This window comes from Etheostoma spectabile, chromosome 7, assembly GCF_008692095.1.
Source record: "Etheostoma spectabile isolate EspeVRDwgs_2016 chromosome 7, UIUC_Espe_1.0, whole genome shotgun sequence".
Lineage (NCBI taxonomy): Eukaryota > Metazoa > Chordata > Actinopteri > Perciformes > Percidae > Etheostoma > Etheostoma spectabile.
The window spans coordinates 28,223,431-28,248,963 of NC_045739.1; the positions used below are offsets into that span (position 1 = coordinate 28,223,431).

The 25,533-nt window shown below is 41.4% G+C and overlaps 2 protein-coding genes across 2 annotated transcripts; one reads left to right on the forward strand and one right to left on the reverse strand.

The window, feature by feature from the left end:
- Positions 1-62: 62 nt before the first annotated feature.
- Positions 63-16,278, forward strand: cs (citrate synthase). Its single transcript, XM_032520065.1, has 11 exons — positions 63-314; positions 4,978-5,028; positions 5,792-5,899; positions 7,079-7,144; positions 8,504-8,635; positions 9,396-9,584; positions 9,699-9,898; positions 10,642-10,771; positions 12,794-12,895; positions 13,922-14,131; positions 14,231-16,278. The coding sequence occupies exons 1-11, from the start codon at positions 264-266 to the stop codon at positions 14,399-14,401; spliced, it is 1,410 nt and encodes a 469-aa protein (XP_032375956.1). The 5' UTR covers positions 63-263; the 3' UTR covers positions 14,402-16,278.
- Positions 16,279-17,587: 1,309 nt separating this feature from the next.
- Positions 17,588-22,806, reverse strand: coq10a (coenzyme Q10A). Its single transcript, XM_032520095.1, has 5 exons — positions 22,147-22,806; positions 20,566-20,715; positions 20,275-20,467; positions 19,939-20,040; positions 17,588-19,629 (listed from the first exon to the last, which is right to left on the reverse strand). The coding sequence occupies exons 1-5, from the start codon at positions 22,281-22,283 to the stop codon at positions 19,462-19,464; spliced, it is 750 nt and encodes a 249-aa protein (XP_032375986.1). The 5' UTR covers positions 22,284-22,806; the 3' UTR covers positions 17,588-19,461.
- Positions 22,807-25,533: the final 2,727 nt, after the last annotated feature.

A 25,533-nucleotide genomic window follows, 5' to 3' on the forward strand; every position in this document is an offset into this window, starting at 1 on the left:
GGTCGTCACAGCCAGAGGGCGGGCCTACAACTGCCTATGTTCCATCAGCGAACACCCAATAGCTCTCTAGCCAATCAAATCCCTATACGCCGTCGTGCCAATCCAACCCATCGTCCAATCAACATTGCTGCTACTTGCGGGCCTGAATCCCTCTTCAACCTTCTGCTTTCTGGAGGGGCACCTTCAACCAGCTCCGTGGTCTACTGGCAGCGGCTTCTTTAGTTGTAAAGAATAAGTGGAAATAACACTTTTACACAGACACAATGTCCTTTCTGACTGTGAGCAGGTTAGCGCCTAAACTACTCAATTCAAAGGTAAGAGGACTCGAACCGGCCTCGTTGCCAGTTTAGCAGTCAAAGTTGTGGATGCTATCTACTGAGGCTAACGTTGGGTTAGCGTGCTAACAACGTAATGGCAAGCTACGTAACATTAGCTAGCTTAGCTTCGCATTGTGAAATGATGTTGACCAAAAGCGTGGCTAATAATTTCTAAAACAGTGTGACGGCTTTTAAGAGTAGCTTTAATTTCTTGATGTTTTATGTAGGTAAGCTAAAACGATAACGTTTGAGTTGTAACGTTACTGTTTGTGAACTTGTGTCATCATTGCGCCCTGTGCTGGCCTGTCACCGCCTGAACATGTTTCTTTAACCCGGAATGTTGGTGACTAGACCGTGTTAACTTCCCCTTCCCCGTTTCTTTATTAGTAAATAAGTTGTATTGATCAGCTACAGACGAACATCGCTTTTAAACTCAGCTTCAACTTTTGTGTTTCTTAACCACACCCGTTGACCTTCAAGATCAGTTTTCAGCCAATGATCTAGCATCCTTTCATTTGATAAGTTTCTCAAAATATGTTGTGTGTTCTCCAACATTTATTCAACACTGGAGAAAAAAGTGAATTCAGACAACACAAGTATCTGTCAGTTGGCCGATTTCACCATTTAGCATGTGATTAAAACATGCTTTAATAGTTAACTGTGTCATTATTATACCACCCAAATGCGTAATATGCTTAAACACTTGCAAACCAGAATAAAGTAGTTGACTTCCATGCTGCTGACTGTAACCTCCAGTGACTGTATTCCAGTGTTTTACTCCACTGACCTTTCAGCCTAGACTGCTAAATGACCCTCATATCAATCCCTTTTATCTGGCACATATCCCATCAGCTCCTTCAACTTGCACATGATCCATCATAAAGCAGAATGTGGCAATACATTGGCACACTCAGGATCCAGCCAAGTCTTGGCGGAAGGACACCAAAGTCACCTGAGGCCTGACGCCTGCACACTGGCTAGCAGGATGAACAGCAGAACAGTCGTTGTTCAGTTCCTCCATGTTTGCTTTGGTGCCCCCTCTGATGTAGAGATGGATGCAGAGACGGCCTTGCTTATCCACATAGTCGGCGCCATAGGTTATAGCTGACCTTTTCCTTTGTGTTTACTCTGATATTCATATTTGAAAGCTTTTACTGGCCATGCTAGCAGAGTCAGGAGGAGACTGCTGAGTTGATTTCCCAATCCCGATGAGTGACTCTTATGGCCCTGACACACTAACACGACGGAAGAAAAGGCAGTGTGACTGACCGCTTCCCTGAGTTGGCCAAAAAAAAGTGCCCCAGAACACACCGAAGAGATGCCGACGCCATCTGATTGGACAAACGCGTCACACTGGTCCGCTTTTTCTGGAATTTCTTTGGACTGTCATGGCGTCTTGTTCAAAATACAATCTCATATTTTACTAAAATAGTTAACAAAACGTTTTTCTGACTCTAGTTGCGCTCATCATTACCGGGTTAGCACTCCACCGGTCAAATTGGTCATTTGAGTCCGACTGCCGACAGTGCCCGCCTTCCAATCGAGTATGTCAAGTTGTCCAAAATGAAGACAGCTGGCCCCTCCAACATCGGAACGGCACAGAACACACCAAACAGACTCGAGTCACCATCCTCGCCAAACTGTCTGACGGCCAATTGGCGGGTTAGTGTGTCAGGGCCTTTAGTCATCAGATAGCCGCAGAGATGGTCTTGCTAGCTTGAGCTCTTGTTCTCCGCCTTTTCCTCTTTGTTTACTTTTGTTTACATTTAGAAACTTGACCGGCCAGCTGGCTAGCAGAATAGGCAGGGAGTTAGCGGAGTCGGCAGGACACTGGAAAGTGGATTTTCTGAACTTGATGAGGGACTCCTAGCCGCATGCCATCACTGTCCAACATCAAGCACAACTATAGACAAATTCAACATGCATTTTGCAGAGAGGCGACTAGAGAGGTCTGTGCCTTCTAAAATTATAACCTGTGTCGCACTCACCCTTTCTCTCTTATCACTTCCAATCTTTGCTCAGGAGTTTTTCTTGTTAGTGAGCTGTTTTTTGTAGTTGTATGCCATTCTTTGACCAAAAAATGTTTTGTCTCTAAACTATGACTGGAAATCAGGTGATTCACAGTATTCATGTTGTGGTCTCTAAATAATTTTCTGGTTTAAAATGATCCAGTTTTTCGAAAAGGGAAAATTGACTTTCACGTATCTCTAGTTTTGTGATAAGAACTTGAGGTGCCAAAACCTGTTTCTTAAATGTGTCGTGAAAATTATTTAACAAATGCCCAATACAGCAGTTATCAAAGGTTGTAACGATTTGTTTGTTTTTTTTAGAATAAAGAGTTTCTTACATATGGTAAAGAGTCCCTAACAGATACAGTACATAAATGTGTCTTCCATCAACACAGTTTCTTCCTCCAAATGGTATGTAAACAAAAGTATGTTTAGATTTGAGTTACATCCTCATCTTCTCTACCCTTCAGCACAGTGTAGTTGCTCCAACCTTTCTAGCCGGCAGGACACTGTGAGTGAAACTGCCGCTCTATATTTAAGACACTGAACTGTTACATAATCTCGCTCTCTCTCTCTCTCAGCTGGTGGTGACGCAAGATCCCACCTTTTTTGTTTTTCGGTGAGCCTTGTCATTCCTTTGTATGCTCACCGGTTGTGGTTCTAGGGAGGGGACCTCATTGGGAGCAGAGCCAGCTGCCCTCTGTCCCCCAGACTCCTCCCTCTCCCATTGATAATTTTGACAAGGTGACAGAGGAGTCCTGTTTCACCATTCAGCTTCCAACAAGATTACTAGCCTCCAAACACTTTCATACCCAGGGCCAGTCGTTTTTTAATCTGTTGTACATCCCCTAGTCCCGTTCCAGCAACAGTCAAAGGCTTAAGAACCCAAGCGCCATTAGTTCTAGAGAACTGTTCAGTGCAATGAGTGATCTTTTTTTCCCATCACATTGCTCATCTTGGCAATACCTACAAACCTTTTAAAGTGCTCATATTATGCATTTTGGCTTTCCCCTTTCCTTTATTGAGTTTAACGTCTTTTTTTTGTGCACGTTTTACGAAGTGAAAAAGCCCAAAGCGTGTTTTTTCCCAAAGTTTTCCACCAGTGGTGGTGGTGTTGTTGGACCGTGCAAACACAGCCTCCCTCTTTCATTCCTTCATCCAGCTTCTTGAAAACGTTGGCGCAGCGATGTGAAAAACTTTTTAATGTCCAAGTCTTTGATAATGTTTAAAAGAAGCCAGGTTATCCTTCTTATCAGGTCTGCAGCCTTGCAAACTGTTGGCTGGTTGGTTTGTTTGTAACCGTAGCAACGCTGACCATCAGCCGCGAACAGGAAAGAGGCCCTTAACCGCGGTAAAACCCCGGTTGAGACGCATATTCCGAATGCGCTGTATACATGTCCAAAGAAGGCCTCTTAAACCTCAATAATTCCGGAATATTTCACGTCTTAATCGGAAATTGCTTTATTCAGAAAAAGGCTTTTTTAAGAACATCCAACCGGAATAAGCTGTTATGTGACCTGTATTCAGTTCAGAATATTGTCATATTCTGAATAATAGTGGAATATTGGTGTGCATGTATACATCACAACTCACTAATCACAAATCGAGGAAACCACATTAGCACGAGAATCAATCGTACATATTGACGTTGTAGACTGGTGATTGTGTGGCATGTTTTTTATTTTTATTTTTTATTTTTTTTATTTAATGTGTCATGTGAGGAATGTCAGGGAGTAATCCTCCTCAATTGTAGCAGCTGTTTGTAGTGATCGGCCCAGCCACATCATCTCCTTTAAAGCTGAAGTGCGGAACTTTTGTTTACCCCCTCTGGCAGTGAGTGAGAGTAGTTACACAAACACCACAACCCGCTGTACTGAGAAATACAGAGCGCTTTCCCTGCCGGTGATTGGTTTAATCAGCATTGTGTGAACTTGCAAGGGTTTGGTTGCAATTTATCATTTATATGTAAGAGTTCAGCACTCACACACAGCTTGTATTTGATGAAATTAGAGGAGATAGTACCCACAAGCAAAATCTGTACAAAAGGGATTCAAATAGAGACCAGCTAAACAGTTAATGTGTTTTTAGAGAGGATGGCCATAGTAATTGAGACTATGCCAAGAGGAGAAATGAAGTGCTTGTCAATATAAGGAGGGAGGATGAATAATTTAGACCCTTGATTAATTGGTAGTGTTTACGCCATGCCTCTACTGCAGGGTAAATGGTCCCAGTCCCTGCCCAAGCTCAGCTTAAAATGGTCAGAAACAACCTGCAATTCTAATTTGAGTACAATTTGAAAGAGCTAGAAAATATTTTGGTCTGTAGATGTTTCTTACTACTACTTTAGAATGATTGATTTAAAGTGTGACCTGGTTCATTTAGTTCACAGATATAACTGGAGGACCATCAATAAAAAATAACTGCAGTTCTCTGTATATGATGTGGTCTGAAACCACGTGTCTCTGATTTATCAGTTATCACTTGCAACTAATAGGAAGTATAAAATATTTTTGAAGTGCCGCAATGTAGTCTCAGTTTCTGATGTAAGGCGCTTTAGTAGCCTAAAAATGTTGCTTTGGCCTTTACATTTTTATTAGGGTTTGTGGTTGTGATATTAATACTCTAAATCCTATTATTTGTGTGTTCAACAGAATGCCACCTACTTCCTTGTGGCTGCCAGAAATGCCAGCGCATCAACAACAGTAAGTACACTCCATTAACTCCAAAACTGCTTACTTTTTAAATCTTAACTTTTAACCTGGTTGTCACTCTGTGTTCTCTTGAGTATTAATAGTACATGTTGACCTTTTGTGGAGCTACATATGTTTGCATAGTATGTTGAATTAACCCCAGTTCACCTGGTGGAATGTGCTTTATTATTTTTGTGTGTGTGTGTGTGTGTGTGTGTGTGTGTGTGTGTGTGTGTGTGTGTGTGTGTGTGTGTGTGTGTGGTGTGTGTGTGTGTGTGTGTGTGTGTGTGTGTGTGTGTGTGTGTGTGTGTGTGTGTGTGTGTGTGTGTGTGTGTGTGTGTGTGTGTGTGTGTGTGTGTGTGTGTGTGTGTGTGTGTGTGTGTGTGTGTGTGGATATATTAATAATATGGCATTATTGTTTTGATTATTGGAATTAGGGCAAAGCGTCTGGACTTTTTTGGATAAATGTAGATATTTTGGTCACTGTATATGTAATGTTTATTTTTTCTGTGTGTTTGTCTTTAAAGTCCTACAACCTTTTTTTACATTCAAGTAACCTCACTGCAGCATACATATTCCAGTAGCCCAGTTTTTCCTTTAGAGAAATGATTTTCAGAGATTTACTGGGGACAACGGGGTTGATGTTTTACAAGCTTTTTTTAGAAATTAAAACCAGACAGACCAGAGGTTGTCAAAAAAAATACTTGAGTGTTCAGAGGGTTAAAACTAGATGTGTGATCAAGGGCTTGACTAATTAAAAGTTGTGTTTTTACAGAATCTGAAGGATGTTCTGGCAGACCTCATCCCTAAAGAACAGACCAGGATCAAGAACTTTAAACAACAGTATGGCAAAACCAACATAGGACAGATTAATGTTGACATGGTGAGTGACTCTTGAGATGTTGGACACAGAAAACATGTGTCACTGGATCAGAATTTCTTTCCTTTAGGAAGGAGCATGTAGGCCAATGACCTTTTGGATTAGACGTGGCATACTTGCTTCACCTAATCTGTCTAGGCCTGCCCAGCCTTATTTACTGTTACTTTGATAACCTCCCTCAGAGGTCACAATATCAAGCTTCCTGCCAAGACATTTTAGCTGAGTCACTCAAATCTCTACTGTACTCTGCCGACTCGCATTGCTCCCATATATGCACACACCCACTTCCACACACCAGAGCAATAACCGTGTCATCCTCTTCGGTTAATCACTCATTACACCTCTGACCTCTGGCTAGTTGCCATGGCGTGTTTAGAAGATTTACTTGAGTCTTGACTTGAATTAATTTTACTTTCAACAACAACAAGTAAGCATTCAGCTATTGGCCCATCTATGTTATGCTAATCTATTCAAAGGCGCTGAACACTCACACAGGTGTTTTCAATTATTCTGGCTGATTGGACCACTTCCCGGAACTGTGTGGGTCTGTAAAGATTGAGTGATTGACATCTTCCTGAGCCTCCTGTTAGCTTTGTTGCACCCATTAGGCCAGGACAAATAACACATTCATCATTCCTATTGGTAGATGAAACTTGTGACCTGATAAATTTCCACCAAAGCTTGGCCCACCTTCACCTGAGCACCGGTCTAACCAGCCAGAATAATTAAAAATCACCTTTTGTGGGTGGCTTTAATATCCAAGTGCATTTACCTATTCCAGGGCATACACCTAAAGTTAAATAGGATTTAGGTTATTTCTTCCTGTTTTTGTGAAAGACTTTGCATTGTTAATCAAAATTGTCCAATGTTGCATTACCATTGTTACTGCAAACTAGAGATGTATCTGCTGATATTAGGCATTTCCCGATCTATCGGTATTTTAGGGTTTGGGTTCCAATAACACAAATTACACATATTATTTTAGTGAGAACTCATAAATAACTACAAATAACTAATGTAAGGGAATTTGGTTTATGTTTGGTCGATATATCGGATTTTTAAATAACCAAATATTCGTATCTGGCTTAAAAATCCTTTATCGGTCGGGCTCTACTGCAAACTATATAGTGTTAACAGTTTTCACAATGTAATGTATATGTATGCTTGTGTTTTCATTCACAGGTCTATGGCGGTATGAGGGGGATGAAGGGTCTGGTGTATGAGACCTCTGTGTTGGACCCTGATGAGGTCAGTATGCCTCCAAAGTGGCACAAAGCGTTACAGTGATTTCATAATTCAAACAACCTCTGCCTTTTGCAGATAAGCCTGCTGTGTAGACACTAGGGCTGAACAATATTGTGTTTTAGCATCAACATTGCAATGTGTGCATGCGCGATAGTCACATTGCAGGACGTTGCAATGTTGACACTTATCCTTTTTTGCTGCTTTGCTGATAGAAAAGTAAACTTTCACCGTTCTCCTTTTACATGAATATTACCGACCCACCCTTCCCTTTAAGACAGGTAGCCATGTGGGCAATGTGTGTATATGATGTCAGTGTGACGGGATTTATTGTTATGGGAAGTGAGGCTCTCCGTGTGTAGAAAAGTACCATAGGCAGCAACTGCCGCTGACACCGTGATGTCAGTTTTGATGGGTAGTCAGTGAAGCTACAGTAGTCAGTGTTTTATGTTATCGCTGCAAATACGATCTAAATCACCTGATTAATGCAACATAATCACAACGTCTCCCGGCCATTTTACCCCGCAGAAAGCTGCTACCAGCCAGGCTAAAGCTAATATAGTTAGCCTAAAGAACCAAGGGGTCCGTCTGTCCCAACTAACGTTACGGTTTGGAGCCGCGACACTGGAAACGTAACACTAATCTACTAAAGAAGTCTGTGTCTGATCTAACGTCATTTCCACTGATTTAATTGTTCTTGGATAAACAGTTTGTTGCTTGTGCGCGTGACATGCAGGTCTGATCAATTTATCAAACTAACAAGCTGGCCCCGCTAGTTGACCCAAACCTGAAATTTAGAGGAAGCAACTTGCCGTCACGTTAGCCTGGATTGATTATTATAGGAATAAAATTATGTCATGCTAGTCAGTCAGCGTATTTCTACCTAATTTCCCTCCAAAACCACTTCAGAAGAGTAACGTTAGTCACAGCGCTTACTTGCTTTGGTGTTAGAAAATATCCTTTTTCATTTTTTTTCTTTTAAGTAGATGCACTCCCCTACAAAATCACAGCAGTAGTAGAGAATGATGTATTTCCAAATAGAGCTATTTATGTCATCTTTTAAAAATGTTCTTTTTTCAAATCGCAATATATATCGCAGGGGGAAAAATATCGCACTGTCAGATTTTTCCAATATTGTGCAGGCCTAGTAGACCCTTATCTTGATTGCCTTTTTTATTAAAGTGGCAAGCTTCCAGGGGCAGAGCAGCATGTTGTCATATCTTGTTAACAGGCCACCCCGTGTAAAGAGACACTGGAAGAGCCAGAGCTCTCACTGGCAGCTTACCAACGCTCAACTTGATGGTGCATTTCAGGATAACTTGAATATGGATTTTCCTCTCTCTCTCTCTCTCCATTGATACACAGGGTATCCGTTTCCGGGGCTACAGCATTCCAGAGTGTCAGAAGTTGCTGCCTGCAGCTCCCGGAGGTGAGGAGCCACTGCCTGAGGGCCTCTTCTGGCTGCTGGTCACGGGACAGGTGCCCACCGAGGAGCAGGTGAGTGGTGGAGGAGCTGAAGCTTCAAAGATAATAGTGCAGTAGTGTCACAGTGAGGGAGGGCTGTGCAGCTGTCCACTGTCTTCATCCCATGTGTCAGTGCTGGTATTGCAGGCGCTTCCTGTCATATTTTGACAGAATCTCCCCACGCTTTCAGCATTTTCTAAATTAAACATTTTTGCAAAACAATAAATGTAGATGAAAGTGACATATTTGCTTCAGATTGCTTATAAGACTAACTCGATAACATGTGAGTGACAACGTAATTACTGTTCCCTTGGAATAAACGTAGTGGATCACAAGATGTCCTATAAACTAGATATTGTGTTATAAATGGGGAACAATCATATGTTTGTAACTTTTTTTTTATTGCTAGCTATCTCCTTGAAGAGTGATATGAGGATAAGCTGACTGGTAAACCCACTCCTTTTAGCTGACTACATTTTTTTTTTTTTTACAGACTGAATAGCTTTCATCTCCTATAACCCTTTTGTAATTTAATATTTTGAATTGTAAGGCATCTACTATTGAGTCAAAGAAGTCAGCTATGGGTGATCAGTCAGATCTATCCTTTTCACCCTACCAAACAATTTTACTTATAATAATAAACCGCTTAGGCCCTTCTTCGGCACTGTGGTTGCTGTAAAGTTACTACTTGACATGTGTCTATAGCACACATTGTCAACCCGGATGTAGACTGAGCAGGAAAGTGAATATTTTACTTTCCACCCACTTCCATTGTGTGCTCCTGTTCCTCCAGGTGAACTGGGTGTCCAAAGAGTGGGCGAAGAGAGCAGCACTTCCCTCTCACGTTGTCACCATGTTGGATAATTTCCCCACAAACCTCCACCCCATGTCTCAGTTCAGCGCTGCCATCACAGCTCTGAACAGCGAGAGCAGCTTTGCCCGGGCCTACTCTGAGGGTGTCCACAAGTCCAAGTACTGGGAGGTGAGTTCACATTTATCTCCTGTTAAACCAGGCTAGTGGCTTGTCCACAGAGACATGTCTTGACTACTAGATGCATTTTCATTGAACGTGGTACATTTGGGGTGGTTCTCTTAGTTTGTCTATGAAGACTCCATGGACCTGATTGCCAAGCTGCCCTGCATCGCTGCCAAGATCTACCGCAACCTGTATCGCGAAGGCAGCAGCATCGGAGCCATCGACTCGAACCTGGACTGGTCCCACAACTTCACCAACATGCTGGGCTACAGCGATGCCCAGTTCACTGAGCTGATGAGGCTCTACCTCACCATCCACAGGTGCAACTTGTAACACACCTATCAGATTACAAACTCGCTTTGATTTTCAAAATGGGTTTCCCAGCATTTTCTGAGGATTTATCATCCTTTTCTAGGCTCTAGTTGATCAAAGTTATGCTCTTTTAATGTAAATTAAATGTCGAGCTTGAAGGAAAACTCAGATGGAGTGTTTGAAGGACAGGACACTAGTTCAAACTGTGGATCTGTTTCTGTGCCCAACGACTAAGATATATTAACATCTTCAAAACAATCTAAGGCAAAATAGTAAAAATAAATAAATTTGGATTTAGACCATTACACATTGAATGTGAGATAAGGCACCATGCATGGTGTCATGTCAGACGAAGTTTGTGTGGTGCAACTTCCACTGTCATTACAACAGTCCTGCAATCCTGAATTGGCCGCTTTGCCCTTTTGAGTTCAAGGAGGAACAATTAATAGCCTGAAATACTGGATGATATTTTACACAACCTATAAGTTTGATTAAATATCAAACTTGTGCACCAAGCCAAACATATGCAATCAAACTGACACATTGTCAGAGTGCTTGAAGTCCTCACATTCAATCTGCACATGGAGTGGACAAACAGACATAGGGAGGTAAATGGGCACGCTTCACATTTGGATCAGTGTTAACATACTGTTCCAGTCCAGTTCAATCTCAGACAAAATTTTAATTCCAAGCTGCCTTAGAATTGTCGCTTTGAAAATTGTGGTGTTAACATGTTTTTTTAATGTTACAGTGACCACGAAGGGGGCAATGTCAGTGCCCACACCAGCCACTTGGTGGGGAGTGCCCTGTCTGATCCCTACCTGTCCTTCAGTGCTGCCATGAATGGTCTGGCTGGTCCTCTGCATGGCCTGGCCAATCAGGTTTGTACCAAGAAAATCATTATTTTCACCTAAGGAAGATACAGTTTTGCTGGCTTCAGAAGACAGTGTAGGGCATTATTTATCAATTACCCTTAAGCCGTCTACCAGTACATTTTAACATGTCACAGTTGGGTTGGGTACCATTCACATTTGTATTGGTACCTTTAAATTCACAACGGTACCTTTTTTGGTTCTTTCCATCTATAAAAAAAAATAATTCCTAATCTATTTATCATATTTACCAGAACATTTTACAGTCAAAACTAAATGAACAAAAATAGAAATAAAACACCTCCCTCTCCCTTCCCAAACCCGTCACTACAACCTATTAAATCAAATAATTATTTATTTCTTACTCACTGTAACTTTTATACTTGTATTTGTATCTTATTCTTTTTTTTAGCCAGTTTTAGTTTCATGGCTGTTTTTTCACTGCTCTCTAATGTTAATGTAAAGCACTTTAAATTGCCTTGTTGCTATAGAAATAAAGTTGCCTTGCCCCACAATCTCAGGGCATAGAAACCCATGTAGTGGCTGCTTATGCCTCGCCCTAAACATCATATCGCAGCGAACAGTACCTGCGTGACGTTTTGAAAACTGTAAGGTGGTGTGTGGGTGTGTGTCCCTCTGTCAGTCGCCCTCTGTCAACATGCAGAGAGGACAGATAAGCGCCCGCTCCCAACCACAGACGTTGAGCATGTTTCATTTTACATGAATCGTGTACCGATGTAATTCGGCCGGTACCTAACCCTCGTCAGAGTGGGAAAAGCACAGGTGTAATTGATTGATGGCTGAATTCCTTTCTGCTGCCTTGTGTCCTGGTGTTGTGCATGCTGGCTTCCCGGGACACTTGAACAGATCTTTAACATTATAAGGTACACCTGTGCTTTTCAGTCAAGATGTCTGCTCTAGAAAAAAAAGCCTTTTGGGAAAATTTTATATCTGCTCTTTTCCACGTGGCATGACAGTTGAAGATTAAAAGGTTTATTTTCTCCTCACTGCGGTGGAACACGGCAGGTGAACAGCACTGGGGACTAACCTAACGACACAAAGGAAGACGAGTTTTCAGTTCCAGCACAGTTGAATTGTGGAGCTTATTTGACTTAGCTGAATGAATGTTCCTCTCCTCGGCGTGTTCGCCTGTCTCATCCCTGCCTCGTTAAGCCCAGAAATTGTCAAGTTCCTTGTACCACCATCAATAAACCTTGCCATACATTTTATTATTAGCTGATTAGTACCAATTGTATGATTCAGCTGCTTATTATTCTCATTATTATTATTTCTGACAGCGCCCAAGCCGCTCTTGTTAATAGGCGCTCAAGATGACATTTTTTGACTTAATTCCTTGTTTGCTTACATAAGGATGACTTTGACAAATTGCCAGAATTTTCTTGTAGAATGACTTGGAGGCTTCTTCCAAACATGATGCCAACATTTAAAATTCACAAAACTCATTAGGGGTGGTAACCACCAGACACCTCCCCATACGATATCATCACGATATTATTGCGATTTTTCTTTTCTTTTCTTTTTTAATTAAGAAAAAACCAAACTATTTCAATATTCTGCGAAATATTGCAATTTTTATCCTTTTTTCCAACTTCTAATTTTTCCCCAATTTCAAATAATGTCCCTAAAAAGGAAACTTTGTCAACATCTGTTTTATCTAAAAAAAAGATACCTTTCTCTGTGTTCATATCACTTCAATTTCAAAAACGATCAATACTTGGCGTCTGTGTATCCATACAATATTGCCAATGAAAATATCGCGACACTATGCTGTATCGCATTTCTCCCGCACCCCCGGAACTCATCCAGAGAGTGAGTGTGTGCAATGATTTACTAGTTTCCGCTACACTCCCTGCTCTTAAAGCACTCTTTTTCAAGCTCGTAAAGTATCTCATGATTGTTTACTTTGTGTTATTTTGGAAAGAATGTTATTTGTGTGTAATGACTTCATGTGCCGTTGTTATTAAATTCACCGTTCTAACTCATCAATGTGTATATCTCTGCGTCTCACAGGAGGTGCTAGTGTGGCTGACCGCCCTGCAGAAGGAGTTGGGTGGAGAGGTGTCTGATGAGAAGATGAGGGATTACATCTGGAACACGCTGAAGTCTGGAAGGGTAAAGACGCCAATTCCTCAACCAATTCTGGTCCTCATTATAAACACAGTTTTGCTCTCACATTTAGTAATTTCCCCATTGGGGATTAATAAACAGATTCAAATTAATTAATTTAAATTAGTAATTTCAGCACAACCCTGGTAAGGATGTCAGGGGTCATATCTGCCATACTGTCATTGTTTTTTATTTTTTTAAGAATGAGTTGCTCAATTAGATAAGATAACATGTATTAATCCCCAATGTAGAAACTCAGTTCCCATCAAATCAACTCATGCAGACATCAATCGATATGTTTCATTCACAGTACACAAAAGATATGCAGTACATCAAATGAATAACACAAAGAAGAGCCATTTGAGACGTCATTACATGATTAACGGCTGAAAATGTGCTCCATTTAAAGACCACATCGGCAAATTAAAAATCTGGCCGCTGCTGCCTGGAGGCATCTTGAGTCGCTCACTGAATGAGCCTCTGAGTCAGTTAAAAACACTGGCGTAAATACAGAACTGTTTTTAATTTGGCCTTGTTCTCTTTTCTACCGTGACAAGTGAAGTGAGTCTGGAGCACGGCCAGCCTTTCTGATAATCTTATTGATCCTGTTTTTACCATTTGCTGCCAGCCCAGCATAAAAGAGGACACTAGCTAATTCCCTGATAATAAAAAAAGGATGAAGCGTAATGCTGATATAAAAGAATAGTCTTGACTGAGCCTTGTTTATTACATCAGTGTTTTTTCCCCAGTGTAGGTAGACACCCATATATTTATATGTCGGCCCTTCATTTAAAAAAAACACAAAGGAGATTGGGCATTAGTCATAAGGGCTCTTTGCCTTTTGACAGCCTAAGATTTAAAACATAAGACTTCTATCTGTTCTTAAGAACATCACAGAGTTTGTTCTTTTTTTGGATTAACACTTAACTATTCTAAATAAATAAATAAATAAAGGCTTTGCAAAGATTACAAGTAGTAAAAGGAGTAGCACGGTTCAGAAGTTGAGGTAAAAATTACCGTCTTTCTTCGTAGGTTGTTCCAGGCTACGGCCATGCTGTCCTGAGGAAGACCGACCCGCGTTACACCTGCCAGCGTGAGTTTGCCCTGAAGCACCTGCCCAACGACCCCATGTTCAAGATGGTTGCCCAGCTTTACAAGATTGTGCCCAACGTGCTCCTGGAGCAGGGCAAGGCCAAGAACCCCTGGCCCAACGTGGACGCCCACAGCGGAGTGCTGCTGCAGGTAAGACGCGTGCTGTGGCTTCCAGTCGTGCATTTGTTATCCCATGGTGGCAACGGCCCATCCCAACCTGCCTGACCCTCTTTCCCTCTTTCTGTGCAGTACTATGGAATGACTGAGATGAATTACTACACTGTGCTGTTTGGTGTGTCCCGAGCCCTCGGCGTGCTGGCTCAGCTGGTGTGGAGTAGAGCCCTGGGCTTCCCCTTGGAGCGCCCCAAGTCCATGAGCACAGATGGACTGATGACACTGGTGGGAGCCAAGTCAGGCTGAAGCACCACCTGAAAAGAGCTGGGGCTTAGTGTGAAGGGTGGGAGGAGGTGGAAACATCAAAAAGCAGACATAGGTTGGGCCCCCCCCCCACCCCACCCCCAGTCATTTCAAAACCCAGGGATTCATTGGGATTCAAAGAGACAGTACACTTTTAATGTCATTTCACAAAAGAAGGGCCTTTTTAAATCGTCACACTGTTAGCGTTCGAGTGTGTTAAGTTTTCCCCCATCAGGAACATGAGAGGTGAAAACGTCCGACCCATATACGTGTAACCAATCATAGACTAACTATGTTCCATTCTAAGTCTGCTGGTATCGCTAAGATTTTCCCCATGTGCAGTGCCTGCGTGTTTGTCATTGGGCACTGGGTCTGATCTATGAATAGGCAGTGGCATTCAAAGGGACTTGTGGGAGTGAATTAGATTTTTCTTTGTATTAGTTTGAAGATCTTAAGTGAAATATGAGTCAACCTTTGCTACTTTTGGCAAATGTGGGGATTTGTTTTAGAGGACATCCCCCAAGCAAAACATCTTTTTTTTCCCTCCCAATTCAGACTGCGCTTAGTTCCTTCTATGCGATGTTCCCAGATGTCACCCCACCCAGTCTATCCATGGGTTTCACTCCCATTTATGAACACTCCAGTTTAAAATAAAGGCCCTCACCACAATAATTAACAAGCTGTTCAAGATATACACTCGAAACATGAAAATAGGTTAAAAGATACTGCCCCTTTAAATCTTTGGTCTCCACATTTTTCCCCCAACTTGTGTTTTTTCTTTTTTTTTCTTCTTTTTTAGTGATGACCTGTATAGCCTCTATGATCAAAATAACGGTCTTGTCTATGTAGAAATGTTTCTTCGTTAACATGCTTTCCTGTTTTTAATGGGTCTCTCTGCTCAAAGGACTTGTGATTGGTAGAGAAGAGGAATGTACTTTACACGGTATCAATATCATAAAGATTTGAGCAAAGGGTGTTGTAATTGGCCTGTAGTGAGTCCTTAAGAGCAAGCTTGAATTAAAAAGTGGGATGGGGGGGCTTTATATTTGTCAAAGTCCTGTCTTTTTGAGTATATGTTTGTTACTTTGTCCCCACAGGAGAGCGCTTTAAACAACTACTCCAAAAGGAGCACTTGCTTGAATGGATTTCCTCATTTGTAGTAGTAAAGAACCCGCCCCCAGGTTGATTGTGTCCCTTTTTTAGTATTTAGTTTTTTTTTTATTTTATTTTTTTGGGCTGTTGAATATGTATAAAACTATAATCTGTTATAATTTTGTGGTTTTATTTATACTTTGTGTACATAGGTATATATATGTATAGCTTGAATGTATAAGCGGTCACTTGCTCGTGATAACCACAATGATTACCATCGTTTAGTAGTGTCCAGTCTCACTGTACTGGTCAGTCTCATTGGTCACTACCTTGTAACTGAAATTTCAAATTCTGACTACGAACAAAAAAGAAAAGAAACGCAGCTATCTTGTACATACACGATTTCTTGCCTAGCTCTGTGGGCAGGTGCTTTTTCAGGTGTTTCACTTGAATGTTTCAAGCTTGCTCTTAAGTTCTGGGTTTGTCAACACTCCATTTGTGTGTAGTTTTAAGTTCTTGCAGCTTTCTTTTCGTGTGATCTTGCCGTATTAGTCAGTAGTTCACTCAGACGTGAAAATCTCTCTGCTCTGCTACCATCTTTCATCTGGCTTTTTCAGGGGTGTGTGTGTTTTATTGTAGGGTTCCGCTTTGAGGTGGGTTTTTCCAAGCTATATTTTGATCATAGAGGAGCATAAAGGTTGTATATGATAACTGGGAGAATTCATTGCTGATGGATTCAGAGAAACACTTGTGGGCGGGGGTCTGGATGGGTCAAAAGGGCAAGATAAACTTGAGGAAAACCTAATAAAGGGTTTTATTAACACTTGTTTGGTCTCATTTTCTTCATAGTATGGAAATGTGCCTGTAAAATAAAGGCCATTTGCTCGTACTTTCAGAAGAATATTCCAATGGTTTATTTCCAAATGAGCTGCATTCACAACCACTGAATAGCGAGGTCTGTGTCGTGTCCACGTGATAGATTCTTCTGGATTTTATGAAAGTTCCTGTCATGTCTATAAGGATGACATTACACCGCAAAACACCGTCGCTCCATTAATGAGCAACTTCTTGCTGTGTAAATCCAGAGTGTCTCTTGTTGAGACATGCAGCATCAGATAATTCCTTTTTGGTGAATATTTAAATACCATAACCCCTCTCATACATTCAGTTCTGTGTTATCCTTTGTGATGAGGTACATCTGGTGAGGCTTGAGTCTTATGTAATAAATACAATTGACATGATCAAGAAAGAAGATAGGTCCAAATACCCATCTCTATGTGCTGTTATTAATAACTGGCCCACATACCATCCCCCTGCTCTGGTTTCTTGTGTCGGTCAGCTGCCTTTCCGAGACCTGTGTCCACCCTCTGACCGTACACTGTTTGTGGCGTAGAAGTCAAGCAGTGCTTAGAAACCTCAGTCCTAACAAGCTGCTAAAGCTTCATTTAAGTGCATTTGACTATAAGGTTAGTGTTGCAATCAAATAGCTGTAAATGTGTACAAAAAGAAATCCCATTCTTCCAACCATTTTGCAATTGACTTAAAAACTTCACACTAAGAAACAGATTCCACCCTACTTTTATTTATTTAAATAAAGCTCTGAAATACACACATTATTTACAAAGATACGTTTTAGCTTGCAACAGAAAACATGATAGGACTGCAAAATGTTGGCAATGTATTGTAGCAACTCTTCAGCCAGTTACAGTACCAAGTCTCCCTCCTTATATTCAGCACATACTGGGATACACCTTCAGCGTGACGGTTCATGTTGAAACGTACTGTGGAGATGATGGAGGGTTAAAGTGATCATATAATACTCTATATAGTTCTAATTCCAAAATAATTTTTCCAGCGTTTCTGATAACATTTTTGCGTATTGGCACCTACAATAATACAACTTCAAATTAAATGTGTATGCAGCCAACTGAAAACAAAACATCTCTACCAACAAAAAAAAACATTTTTGCAATATGATTCAATATTACAGCCAATGTGAATGCCTAAATCCAATTCCAATATAGTATAAAGTAGACTTGATCTACTGTATACGAATCCTTTAATAAGTCAATACATTGCAATTCATGATCTTTTCATAAGTTAGAATTTCTTTTTAATTTTTTTTTTTTTTTTTTGTTAACAACAGTGAATTGTACACCATTTTTGTTTTAATAAACAGTTTTCATGCAATGATGATTGACTAACCGTTCATTTCTAATCGCCTAACTAAGAGAGAAAAGAAACCACATTAACTTTGAAGCCAAAATCCAGCTTGGAGCATGTGGATATAATTAACTGCCTATTATGAAGAACACTGTGTAAAGCACAGCTCTAAAAATGGCAAATACAATCAAACTTTATGAGCCCTTTGTCATGGAATAAAGCCATGGGCTACTGATATATGAAACATAAATCCCATCTAAATGTATTCATGCATGAACAATGCAACACGTAAACGCTCGTTTTGCCTCTGTTAGTTACATCCATGCACAATGATGAATACAAGTAAAAGCTAAACCTTGTTAAAAAGTAAGCATGAAACCCATAGACAATGAGAAATGATTGATGATGCTTTATTCTACAGCCTATCGGTGTATTTTATACCAACACTGTACATGACAGTAAAGTAACATCTTCCTGATGACCATTAGAAGATGGACTGTAAAATACAAAAAGTAGAGCAGGGGAACTTTTACAGAATGTACTACAAAGTGCTTATTATCGCTGCAGTAATCAAGAGGATTCTAGAACTGGGACCTACTGCAAATCAGATTACCAATGCAATGTCCAGGATTTAAAGCAGCTCATTCAGTGACCGTCTGAAAACTAGATATTTATCTAATATAAAGCTGTAGTTCTCCTATACGATCTGTGACATTGTAGTTAATCCCATATACAGTATTTCACAGTACTCTCTAGCGTGTCAGGTGCTCTTGTTTGTGCAAAGTTAAAATCACCTCTGTTAATCACTAAAGTGTTACTAGTGCTGGGCTGTAAAATAAGGTAATATTAAAATTGGCAGGCCAAGACTTAATGTCCAAAAACACAATTCTCACAGCACGACAAATTAAAACCAACATTTCCCATTGCCCTCAAAGTGAATTGAGGGCACAGCTAACTAATGAAGAAATGACCTTTTTTTCCCCCTTTTGCAAAACGTTGCACTTCTATGCTACGGTCACAACATACAGTGAAAACCCTCTACGTCTCAAACATGGCACATTTAATTGAACCCAAATATAACAGTAACAATTTGCAAATAGCCACACATCAAAAAGGAGGAAATTAATTATCATTTTGCACCAGGTTACCTACTATGAACAATAAATTAAAACTTCAATTTGATATAAATGTAAATGGTAAAAGTAAAAGGCAAAAAATATGCTTTCCTAATAAAGTAAAGGCAGCTTATCAAGGTGCTTACGTTAATTTAAAACTAGACACACTTTGACTTGATAACGTGTCAGTGCGGCACATAACCTTGAGTTTAAAGTGAACTATATATATATAGACTTGATCCCTGTTGAAAGAAAGTCTGTGCCTTTTTCTATAAAAAATAAATAAAAGAGTTTTGGTCAGTGTCAGAGTGGTGTTTGCTTAAAATAATAATCGACTCTCTGCCATTGGTAACATGTTGTTGCAAGGATTTACTGTTTGGTTTCCATAAATACAGCTAGTAACTGCCATGGAGCGAGAGCAATGGTGGGTTGCTTTTGCTAAACAACGATCCCGTAAGTGGAGGTAGACAGAAAAGTGGACAGACTTTACACAAGGAGGAGATAAGCAAGAATGTGTTGATGCAGGAAGTCCAAGAGTTGGATGTCTAACATCTAGAGGAGCTATGATATCTATGTAGCGGTGGAGACTCAAAGTTATGGGCGACTGAGTAGCATCATGCAAGTTGGCGTGGATAAAGGGAATAAAAAGGTTGTTATGGTTTAAGGCCAGATGAGAACATACAGCTGCCGAGATCACGTCTGATGCACCTCGTGAAACATCAGCTCTCGTGGGATACGAGTCTCTGGGCCGTAGAGCTTACTGGCTCGCCGCTCAAACGCAGCGACATTCTGCTTTACAACCTCATCGAAGAACATGGTGGCTAACTGGGAGTGCAGCAAAGAGCGGAACTCAAAGGATATCTGTTAAAGATACAAAGATAATGGTCTCTTTAGTATATATACACCATAGAGAGTAGACGAGTCACAACATATGGCAACAATCAAAGGGGAATTCAATAGTTTGAACAGGAATAGTTTAACTAGGATATGCTTATTTGCTCTCTTGTTACGGGTTAGATGAGAAGACCGGAATCCTGCCAAGCAGACAGTTGGCTTATGCTAAACTAAATTGAACTAATCTTAAATTAGCATAAAGCGTGAAAACGCCAAACGCTGTGTTGAACTTTTTCAGTTTCCACCACAAGAAGAAGTGAGCGGCAGGCTACTTACAGAAAAGTCTACCGTGCAGGTGCGAGGGTAACCAGGAATGCCGGGACTAAAGCGCCATATTGTCTCCAGGTGATTGAACAGCTTTCCGTCTGTACACACTGCCTAAAAAAAATAACCAATAAACCAGAAACTCTGTGATCAGAAATCCCAAACTTTGAGCAATGGGTGCTTGTTGACATGACAAACATTATTCGCTGTAACAAAAAACTTGTGTTGGGTGCTTCCCGGTTATTACCAATGCAGCAATATCTGTATACAAATACACTTGCTACATTAAACATCAGATGGATCGTCATTCACAGAACTGACCGACTCAGTGACGCTACTGGCACTTACTTTGACTAGATGAGGCCGAACACTAGAGATCATAGACGTGTATTTCTCAACCACTGGAGGGAATCCCACTTCAAGTTGGGCTTTGGAATGGCCTGCTCTTTTCATGATGGTCTGCGACTTCTTACACCAGGGCACAAAGTTCTTGTAGTCGTCAACATTGGCCACCACATCATACATTTCCTGCATCGAAAAGCTATGACAGAAAGCATTGAAAAGGTTAAGGAATACAATTTTTTTTTTTTATATAAAAAAACTAAATAAAGTTATTATTCGTTCATGAAGGAAAATTACCCAAGTATCCTACGCTCGGAGTACTCCTTCCTTTTGTTGGTGAAACTGATGAAGTTTCTGCTTTGGGGAACAGCTGTCATTGTGTCCCAGTCTTGGAGGCAAAGCACTCTGGGAGTTCTCGTCATCAAAATGCCACATGACGACAAGTGTCTAAAAAGGTAAGAGGGAATGTCCTGTAAGCCACATTCTGGAAAGAACGCAACCCGCCACAGTCACAGTCCACAACAACAAAAAAGGCCCACAACATTCCAGTTTCCAGATACTAAAGTCAATGAGTACACATAATACACTAGCCCAGGAAGTATTGGAAGGGCTCTGTGTTGTGTGACTGTGCTGGTATTTTCTTGAGTGGGGCCTCTTATGTGAATGACAAAAAGCCATGTAATGCCACCCCTACTCTAGGCATGAGATTCTGATGGTATGATAACCTTCAGCAAAAATATCACAGTTTTACGGTATTGCAATTACAGCTTTAAAATGTATTTTTCTTTTTTAAATGTCTGGGTAGAAAACAACTTTTTTTCCCATTAAGAGGGACTACTAAACTGCACTTCCTGTTATTATGTCCACTCATAAAAAACAGCTCATACCTTAGGAACGGTATGACAGAAAATGTTAGTGGTTTTGAAACCTTGACTTTTTCAAACTTGAAAACGGAAACCGGCCCATGCCTACTCTACTCAGACTTGTTGAACAACATAACAGTGTGTGTTCCAGTAGGTAAGCTGTAGATTCTGTGTTACGACTAATGGCCAACACGTGTTTCAAAAAATAATAATCCAATTACTTACTGGAGTGATGGCTGATAATGCAGGGAAGTGTTGCAATATTTATTATTTGGATGAATTGACAAAATCATGAAAAATACTTCATTATTAATTGCTGCTATAGATAAAGTCGGTTTAGGCTTCAACTAAGCTGTCCTCACATGATTTCTGGCTCCCTTTATAATTGGTGAAATATAGATTGGTATATGGACAAGGTTGGTGTTGGTTAGCTCTCATCATCTTCTTACAATGCTTACATGTTGTCTTGGTTACCTAACTTTTGTATAGCACAATCATTTGCAAACAACCCTTTTGTATGTCCAGAGTGTGTGTGCGCCTATCAATAACTATACAAATATGATCATGAAAGATATGATATAGCACATCCCTGACCGGGGATGCACTCAATACATCCGTATACCATCTAGATTAGCTGATATAGGTCTTAGCAATTAATACTGCATTTGTCCAAAATTAATTATTCTTTTCCTTATGATTTTGAACTTTTTTTACTTTTTAGTAGAAACATACATGCAAGTATTGCATTTATCAAATTAAAATAAATTCAACTGTTGTGGTCTGTTTATTTAGGAAAAACAATTCTACACTGTGACACTAGCAAGGGAACCAACGTTATTGAGAACCGTCACACTTAGATAATACTTAGAGATAAAAACTACTCTGATGCTTGTCACCTTCCCACTCTTGAGCCTTCGATCCAGAGGAGACGCAGCGTCCGTGACTCTGTATTGGAGGACTCGCTTAGTGTCGGTCATTATGATAATACCCTCCACTGTTTCCTTGACAGACTGACCTGATGTTTTGTCGCAGGCATCCTCTTGGCAACGCTCCACGACACGAGCGAGGGCTGCCCACAGTGGCAATCTGGAGAAAGTCACTAAACGTCCGCGCACCCATGGGAAAACGCCGGGCACCTGCCGTGGCTGCCATCAAACCAGCCACTCAGTTCAAGGAAGGGAGACCCTGGGGTTTGGAAAAGCTAAGCCCGGTGTCCAACTAGACCGGGCTTTAATGTTCCAGACCAAACACCCTGTTTCAGTACGGGTATGCAAATTCACACGTAGCGTTAGTAGCTAACTGACTACCCAGAATAAATAGCATTCGCTGGCTAGTTGACTACCGTCACTTAGCGTCTCCTGCCGCTTTTAGCTAGAGCTGTCAGCCGCTAGCTAGCGTAACAATTGCTAGCAAGGTTTCATAACATCCATGGACCAAACGCGACTTACAGCCGCGTTCCTCTATTTGTTTTCAGCAGTACTCACATAACCTCACGTTTCGAGCTACAAACTTGCTATACATTTAAGTTATTTAGTTTAGTTTTGGTTTGGTTTTAAGTATTGTGAAATACCGCCCAGCTGCGAACGACCTTCTGTGGCTAAATAAAACGCCGGTGGGACAAACTGTTCCCTTCCTCTATTCAGTTGTAGCCAAACGGCGCTGCAATGAAATGCTGCCTCCCACTGTGTTGGAGTTACCATGCACGACAACTGAATTCTCGCGATATCAAGATTAAGATTTAAAAATTTTAAATAATGTTTGTGGTTAAAAACAAAACTCGCGTCCCGCCCATAGACTGTTAATATTATTGTATTAATGTTACTGTTAATATACTGATTGGCTTACCTTCCTATCTTAACTCTAACCAGACCCACACCTCTTGCCTTTAACTAACCAACCCAACCAGAGCAGGCAATAAGTTCTAGCCAATCAGAGGTGAAGAAGCACGGGTGATGCTTTCCCCCATCCTAGCCTCCCATTAAAAACAAATTAGGCTCGTTCGGTTCGAGATGAACTGCGCCTCGCCTGTAAAGTGGACGAGAGCAGGCGGTAGCAGCGGGGGGCGGTGACAAAAAGCTGCGGTAAAGTCGGACAGTTTCCAGCCGATTCCAGCTCCTTCAGGCTGGACAGGAAGTGATGAAAACACTGTGGTGCGATTCCGATTTAATAAAATATAATCAGACCCTCATACCAGCTGGTACACAGTCTCCAGTTGTTTTAGTTATGACAGAGTAGCTGGCAAAGTGCTCTACATGCGACCTGTTGCTGATTTTAATGAACAACAGACTGGAGATGATCCGTGATCTGATCAGATTTAGTCTCTTTGACTTCTAAACTTAACTATCAGTCACACAACATGGGTTCTGGACAGAATAAGTCTTTAAATCAGACAAATAGCAATTAAAATCGCTCCGATTCAAAAACAATAAAAAGTTTATATAAAACGTCATCATGTTGTAAACCAATCAGGTGTTAAATCAGCTGAGAAGCCGGCGTTTCCCAGCATGCTCTGGGTCCGCCTGGCTCTTGCAGTCGGTGAAAAGCAACTGCGCCGCCTGCGTCTCAGAACTGCGGCCGCCTTGCTCTCGTGAGATTTCCGTTGCCCACGTGTGCATGACGTCAGAGCAAGTCGGGATCATAGACCGTTAATATTAACGGTCTATGGTCGGGATCAAGTCGGACACAAATCTAACCGGCATGCAACGGGCGCCGATCGCCGGTGATCGATTCTGCGCAGACCTGGCTCATCTCGAACGAGCCTACTGGTTCACGGTTTGTGGCCAAACACAGTTTATAAGTATTTTCCCAAGCTACAACAAACTGCTCAATAAGAAATATGTTATATAATTAAATGTAATAGTTCTGGGCCCCCTCAAACCCTAAAAATTTCACTTGACCTCGCAGGCACCAAGTGATTGCTCTAAATACATCCATGATGAAAGCCATCACGGCAAACGATGCGCATGCGCAGATGATAAACCTTATGTACGAGGGTTTACGACAATGCGCGATCTGTCTGTTCCACAGCGTCACTCCCTGATTTGAGTCTGTGCAGATTTGAGTAGCGCATGCTCAGATTTAAACGTTTGGCGTTTACGCCATACGTGTCATACTGAAACTTGTGAAATCCATGAAATAAACTTTTCTCATTACAAAAATCTCAGAAGATGGGAATCGTTTAAAAAAAACGTTTTATCTATCTATGATTGTTTGATTGCTAACGTTAGCTTAAAACTCCATTCAAGTGACAGCCTTTGTTGTGGTTGATAATAGGCTCGTTCGAGATGAGCCAGGTCTGCGCAGAATCGATCACCGGCGATCGGCGCCCGTTGCATGCCGGTTAGATTTGTGTCCGACTTGATCCCGACTTGCTCTGACGTCATGCACACGTGGGCAACAGAAATCTCACGAGAGCAAGGCGGCCGCAGTTCTGAGACGCAGGCGGCGCAGTTGCTTTTCACCGACTGCAAGAGCCAGGCGGACCCAGAGCATGCTGGGAAACGCCGGCTTCTCAGCTGATTTAACACCTGATTGGTTAACAACATGATGACGTTTTATATAAACTTTTTACTGTTTTTGAATCGGAGGGATTTTAATTGCTATTTGTCTGATTTAAAGACTTATTCTGTCCAGAACACATGTTGTGTGACTGATAGTGACGTTTAGAAGTCAAAGAGACTAAATCTGATCAGATCACGGATCATCTCCAGTCTGTTGTTCATTAAAATCAGCAACAGGTCGCATGTAGAGCACTTTGCCAGCTACTCTGTCATAACTAAAACAACTGGAGACTGGGTACCAGCTGGTATGAGGGTCTGATTATATTTGATTAAATCGGAATCGCACCACAGTGTTTTCATCACTTCCTGTCCAGCCTGAAGGAGCTGGAATCGGCTGGAAACTGTCCGACTTTACCGCAGCTTTTTATCACCGCCCCCCGCTGCTGCCGCCTGCTCTCGTCCACTTTACAGGCGGCGCAGTTCATCTCGAACCGAACGAGCCTAATAACTTGTAGCCAGCAGTGAACCAACTTCGTTAAATAGGTCAATTTTTCTTCTGAATTGATATTACAGAAGTCTCTCGGTAGCATCTTGTAGTCTACTTGTCGCAAAGTGACACATTTGCGACTCAAATCTGCCCTCGACTCACATCGTGGAGTGACAGCCGTGAGCGGGCTGCCGTTAGCTTCCACCGGAAAGCTAGCGTTGGTACATGCGCATGCGCAGGACGGATCGTCCAAGCAGAACGTGTGCCGACCTGTCTTTAACTGTCTATGGTACCGACCACCTCCAGTCATCTTAAATGATTTTACCGTTTTCTTCCACACGATGGAGCCATTTCACCCATGAGGCGAAAACAGACCGCCACGCCTGTAGGCGGACCAGTACAGTCGTAGCCTGTA